This window comes from Phalaenopsis equestris, unplaced genomic scaffold (genome assembly GCF_001263595.1).
Source record: "Phalaenopsis equestris unplaced genomic scaffold, ASM126359v1 Scaffold000763, whole genome shotgun sequence".
NCBI lineage: Eukaryota > Viridiplantae > Streptophyta > Magnoliopsida > Asparagales > Orchidaceae > Phalaenopsis > Phalaenopsis equestris.
Window position 1 is genome coordinate 118,991 of NW_018165203.1, and position 6,641 is coordinate 125,631.

Sequence of the window (6,641 nt, forward strand, 5' to 3'; positions counted from 1 at the left end):
ACTCTTTCATTGTAATCATATGAAGAATCTGTTATAATCTAAATCTCATTGGAACGCAAGATAAATGAAATCAAACATACATTTAGAAATAATGAAAATTACTGAAATTTAGAAATATTATTACTTACCTTAACCTTGCTTGCTTTTCTCACTGACTCTCTATCTCCAGTATTGTAAGATTCAAATGTTCTTCAATCTTAATTGTTGTTATAAATTAATATTTATTAAATATTAATTCTAAATTAAATAAAACAAATTTTAATCTTAATTAAAATATACTTCATCTTCAAAGTGATTTACTCAATCTCGAAAGCGAATCTCCCTTTCTTCAATTAAACTTACTATCAACACTTAATGAATAACTTATATATATATATAATTTCATGGATTAAAATGAATTAAACCTTACCTTAAAAGGTTTGACTTGTTTCCCTGCACAGAAAGCTCCTCTTTGTCCCTTACAATTCGACTTGATTCAGCCTCTATTATTCCACATATAATTTATGATTAACATTTTAATAATAAATTTTTTTGATATTATACAATTAAAGTATTTCCTTAATAAATAATTAAAGTAATTTGTAACCTGAATTAAAAGGTTGCCCTAATCTTGGCTTTATCCACTGTTCAGTTTGATTCTCCATTAACTCAAATGCTGCTCACTTTGATAAAAAGAACAACCTTGTTCTTTTTCTTTTTTTTTCGTACACAGGATGCACACACATGTTCTTCTCGTGGAGTTTTCTTGGCTCTCACAAAACACTAATGGCCCTAAATCCTTTAATTCTTCTTCCTCCTTGCTCGGCTAGGGCATGATTATTCTTCTCTTTAAGGCATGTAAGTGTCTCCTCCCTTCCTTCTTCACACCGGACCCGCCCTACCAGGGTTTCTTCATCCTTGATGTTACTCTCGAGCCTCCTTCGTATAGGTGAAATCTCTCAAGTGTACTAAGGGCTTCTTCTTCAACCACATCTTGAAGTTAAAATTAACCCTCTACCTTCACACAAAAGCTTTTCTCTTTTCTTTTTCTTCCTCTATCTCTTTCTCTCCCTCTCGTTCTCGCTATCTCTATCTTTATCATGGTTTGGTTTGAATGAAATGATATTGAGAGTTTTTGTTTTGATTTTCTTATCGACATGTCTCCTTCTAACGATATAAAATTTTAATTTATTTATTTTTAACAATTAAAGTTGGATTTTTCGAAATGAAGCTGAATTCTTAAACATCGAGGCGTCTTTTGGTTGTAGCAATGAAATTTTGATAGAACTCCAAAGTTAAATGCGTGCACATGAAAGAACATTTAGGAAGTTACTTCAATGAGAATTTACTCCAATGGGGCAAAATCGTGAGGCTATCAGGCTATTGCGGACAATATCTTGATGGATGAGAGCTCAGGCTTTTACAAGAATACCTTTGATCCCTTAGCCAACTCGCTTCCATCTAGTTGTTTTCATCAAAATCACCTGCTATACCCATTCAAACCTATCCTAGACATCACCATTTTAGGTATTTTTCCTTCTATTCTCACTCTACAACTATGTTACTTGTTCTCTTGATCCCTATATAACATCTAGCAACTATTGATCAGTGTCAATGGGTGTCTTCTATTTCACGGCTTGAGTCTGACTTATAGCAGTACTGTTACTCTCCAAAATTTAAGCACGCGATGTTTGCAATTGTTTGGACTAATTTAGTCCGTAAATTTAAGGAATCCTTTTAGTTATTAAATATTATAATATGGCCTTAGGCTTTTATAGAGCTCATTCAATTTAGTTCGGAGTAAAACTTATAATGAATGGGATATCCTTTTTACCTTTATTAGTTTCCTTCTGGAACAGATGGGAGAGTTGAAGTTTTTTAGGAGAATGTATGTTTTGATTCTTTTGATTTTGGGAGAATGTATGTTTTGATTCTTTTGATTTTGAGGACTTCTTCCCTTAAATTAATTTTTTTATTTAAATCCCATCATTGGACTGAATGCACGATTGCTTTTATGTAAGTTGGTACAATTTGAATATTTAAGAGTGCATACAATTTGAATTTCTTAGAGTGCATGGTTTTCTACTAGCTGCATATACTTCATGGTTCCAAACTTCTACATGCTAATCTGCATTGTTTTTTCTTTTTCTTCTTTTGACCCTTGTTGGCTTAACAGATAGCTTTTCAAATTAAGTGTTTGGCCATACAAGTTTTGTTTTGTGTTGCTTGATTTTCTACATCTTATAATTGATCTGTATTAGCAACTCTAGATTCTAAGAAATCTTATAGCACGTATTTGGCTACGGTCGAGAGCTCCGCTTAGGCTTCCAATGGCTATTTTGGTCGCAATTGATTCTATCACAATGAGAGGACCTCACATCGTCGACTCTCACTCCGTCGTCTGGCGTCTGTGTCTACGTCGACGTCGACGTTCGCAGCTCCCTGTCGCGGCTCGCGTCGCGATATCGCTCCACTACTCGCTTCGTCATCTTCCTAGATGTCGCAACACTGCTCGTGCTTGATATCGCTCCACGCCTCTGTCGCTCACAGCTTCGTCGTCTGCGCCTGATTGTTTGGTTTTCTTCTCTTTCAGCGCTGCTTCTGCTTCTGCGCCCGACAGTTCCTCTGCCTTTCAACAGTCTCGCAGCAGTTTGACACCGACAGCCTCTGATGGCATTTCTTTCTTCTTTGGTTGAGCCGGACGTCTCATTGGCCCATGTGGTGGGTAACCCTCAGGTGGAGTCCGAGGTGGTATTCCCCTCAAGTTATAAGAAATCTTGTGAGGGTACAGATGATTGTTCTTTTATTAAGAATGAAAGTAGGAAAGGTGGAAAAGAAACAATCATTTTCTCTGAATCAGAAATTTCTACCATGATGGAAAAATTCAAGTTTGCTCTTATTGAAAAATTTTGGTGGGAACACCTTTCTATGGATGTTATTAGAATGAGTGTTGATGATCTTAAGCTAGTAGGTAAGTGGAAAGTGAGACTCATGAATGAGAGATATGTGTTGATCAAACTAACAGCGGCTGAAGACTACACCAGAATTTTCTCCAAAAAAAATATGAAATTCTATGAAGTTACTCAAATGGTTTCCTGCTTTTGACCCAAATCATGAAACTCCCACCGTACTGATATGGTTTATTTTATCTAGTCTCAAGCTGCATTTTTTTCACCATCAGGTTCTCTACTCAATTGGGGCCATCCTTGGGGATTCTTTGAAACTAGATTTGCCTACTTTTAACCTAACCAGACCCTCGGTGGTTAGAATACTTGTGGAAAGAGATATTACTTTACCTGATGTTATTGAAGTCTGGATGGGCACAACCCATAATGGTTATTGACAACAAATCGTCATGGAACACAAACCCTTATATTGTACCCACTGTAAGATGTTTGGTCATATCCTTGCTAAATGCCACAAGCTTTATCCTAATTTGAAATCTAAGATTCAAGTGAATAAGGATGGGTTTAACCCCACTGCTGTGGACATTTTAGTTCCACCTGAGGATGATACTACCAGACAGGAGGTATCTGTTGCCCTTGAGGACCCCCCATGACACTGCTGTTACTATTACTGCGATTGATGCGGTGCTGACACCTACAAACTCCATAGAAAATAATACTGCTGAACTATTACCTATAAATGATAGTGTTCGGACTTATAATCAGGAGAGTCTCAGATCTCCACTTATTCAAGAAGTATTCGGTGTAGAGACAACTCATAGAGACAAGACTAGATTGGGATGACCCACACCTTTTCAGCGCCCGAGTGGTTTTTGGGTTTTTTTGATTTCTATATGTACCCATGTTTTACATTTTTTTTGTGTGTGTTGTACCGTATGGGTTGGGTGTTTAGGCTCACCCATACAAACCTATCTGTACCTTTCTCTTTAATATATCAGCCCTTAGGTTTTTTTTTTTTTTTTTTAAATTGCTCTTTCAAATCTGTTATGTACACATTTACTGGGTTTTGACTTGCATCTGTGATAGTTATCAGCAAAATGAATATATTTTATCGATCATGCTTTTACTAATTCATGCTTCAAAATTTGCTTCAATTTGCAAAATTTGATAAGATTGTCTAGTTTTTTTTATCAATTTACTGATTTGTACAATCACTTCAAGGGTTTCAGGGAGGTTGCCACACTCTCACGTTTGCAGCATCAACATGTTGTTCGGTACTATCAGGTTGGTGCCTATATGCTTGACTCTATAAATTTGCATTTCTCTCAATTTGGGTATTAATTTTTTTGTACGTTAAATATTATTCCTGTTAATATAGAATATTATTCAGTTTGGCATCTTGTGATTGAAATTGCCCATGAATATTTAGATGTCTATTATATGATAGAAGGTTCTTTTTAAGTACTGAATAAAATATTAGTGCCCGACGATTAATTTGTAACTCTTGTCGCCAATACAGTTTACCGAATATGGAATGCATTTATATGGTTGCCACATAAGTGAATGGTAGTATTACATTGGAAGAAAAATCAGAATCTTCGTCAGATTTCTATAATAATTACAGCTGCTTTTGGAAAATGCGTGGAACTTAACTATATCAATTTGAAGTTTTTGTCAAACACAAAGCACAATTCAAAGTAGTTCTTTCCATTTTAAGCACATGTTTGGCAACTAGCAGACACCATGACACTGATCCAGATTTTCTAGATCATGTATTAGGATCAAAGTGTAGGCAGGGATAATAGTGCGATAGGAATAAATGGGGGAAAACCTAAAGCGATTTTGTTTGGAGGGTGTAGAGTGGGGAAAACAGCTGCTGTTGGGGGAAATCAGCAGATATGAATAAGGGTGTAAACGAACCAAACACGAATGAACAGAGCTCGTGTTCGGGTTTGGTTCGTTTGAAATTAATTGTGTTTGAAGTATGCTCGTGTTCGAAATTATTCGTTAAGGATGTTGTTCGTGTTCGGTTCGATTTGTACGAAATAATTTTTAATTGTTTGAAATGTTTGAATTGTTCGGATTATCTAAATCGTTCAAATTGTTCGAATTATTCGAATTGTTTGATTTGTTCGAAATGTTTGAATTGTTCGAAAATATTAAGATTTAATTGCATATTTGAATTGCTAAAATATTATAATATTTATATTAATTAAAATATTATAATATTATATTAATATAATTAATACTAATATATTATTTTTGTTATTAATAATTTATTATATTTTACAATTTATAAAATTTAATTGTTTAAAATATGATAATTTTTTATAAATCATCCAATGATGTAATGAGGAACCGATATATGATAATGATCTTATTCATGGTCTTGCTATCAATGCACATATACGATGATCCATACTTCTTCGGTACAATAAAGCTGGCACAACCTATGGACTGACACTATCATGAACCAGTCCTCAGACTATAAGATCCTTGTCTTACTTTTGCAGCTCCTTATACTATACTATTCATCCTGTAGGTTGGCTTGTTGGGGAGCATCGATCCTAAAATAAGTTTATAACATGTTGAATCTCTTATAGTTGGGGGTAGGCTGTGAATCAGAACATGCTAAAATTTCTCAATAGGGTTGCATTGTCTCGGGTGTTGGCTTTTCTTTTACAGTGTCCTCTTGCATCAACAATACTAATCCTACTTGTGAATCTCTCATTTAGTAGAAATATAGCGTGGGTCACTATTATTTCTAATTCTGCATGTGGATTCATTGTAGCAGACCCTTTTAAATGTATCAGTACCATTTCACCATTTCTCAGTTAATTTTAATTTTTTATTGCACTGATTAATGAAAACATCATGTTTCACAATAGAAATGAAATGATTTTTCACTAGGTAACTTTTATTTATTTATTATTTCAACATTCAATTGTTGTAAAAGATTTTACTAATCAATCCAATCAATATAACATAAAAAGTCCTTATTTGTATTATAGTTGTCGACACTATTTTGGTTAAGGAGTTGCCCGTTGGAAGCTGTCGGTCACCAGGATCGAAATACCGTTGCCCGCTTCAGAATGACATTTTAATTTACATATATATATATATAAGTTTTAGAAAAATATGAAATCAAACTGACCCCATATCTTTCAGAGTTTAAATGAAAGAGCACTATACCTCAAACCCTGTATCTATCCCGAAGGATAAACACAAGACTTGAGGATGAGGCTCGATCAAATAAATTAAGAAATATATGACATCCGTTTGGTTTGTGAAACCATTTTATTTGCCGATATTTTTTTTTTTCATTTAATATGAATAATTAAATAGGCTTTATTTTAAGTTAGGTTTAGAAAAACTTCCTATAAGGGCAAACCTCTATAATTAATTACATTTTACATAACCAAAGTCACCTAAAAAAACTCTTGATAAAAATCAGAGAATATTATTTTCATGGAGTTCAATAGGATAAGACTTTTTAACGAAATCAGACAAAGAGGTGTGAAAGGGGAATGAATCAAATTTTGAATATTTTGTTGTAGAGTCCAAATGAGGAAGAACTAGGGGATGTTATAGATCCCGGGGAGAACCTCGGTGACTTCCCTAGCTATCCTATGGTTTGGCTTCAATTTTGAGGAGAAATATTTAAGTGTTTCATCCTGCCAATTTTATTAAGTAGGACTTATATTCGTGTGAGACGATCACACAAATAGCTTGAAAGATATGAGGATTTAGGTCGTG

At 34.4% G+C, this 6,641-nt stretch overlaps 1 protein-coding gene across 5 annotated transcripts in view; it reads left to right on the plus strand.

Moving 5' to 3' along the window:
* Positions 1–6,641, plus strand: part of LOC110031041 (eIF-2-alpha kinase GCN2) — a 183,714-nt gene that overhangs the window by 92,635 nt on the left and 84,438 nt on the right. For all 5 annotated transcript variants that reach the window (XM_020734072.1, XM_020734073.1, XM_020734069.1 and 2 more), the window contains exon 12: positions 4,115–4,169. In XM_020734072.1, coding sequence (XP_020589731.1) covers positions 4,115–4,169 — 55 coding nt within the window. The remainder of the gene's footprint in view (positions 1–4,114; positions 4,170–6,641) is intronic.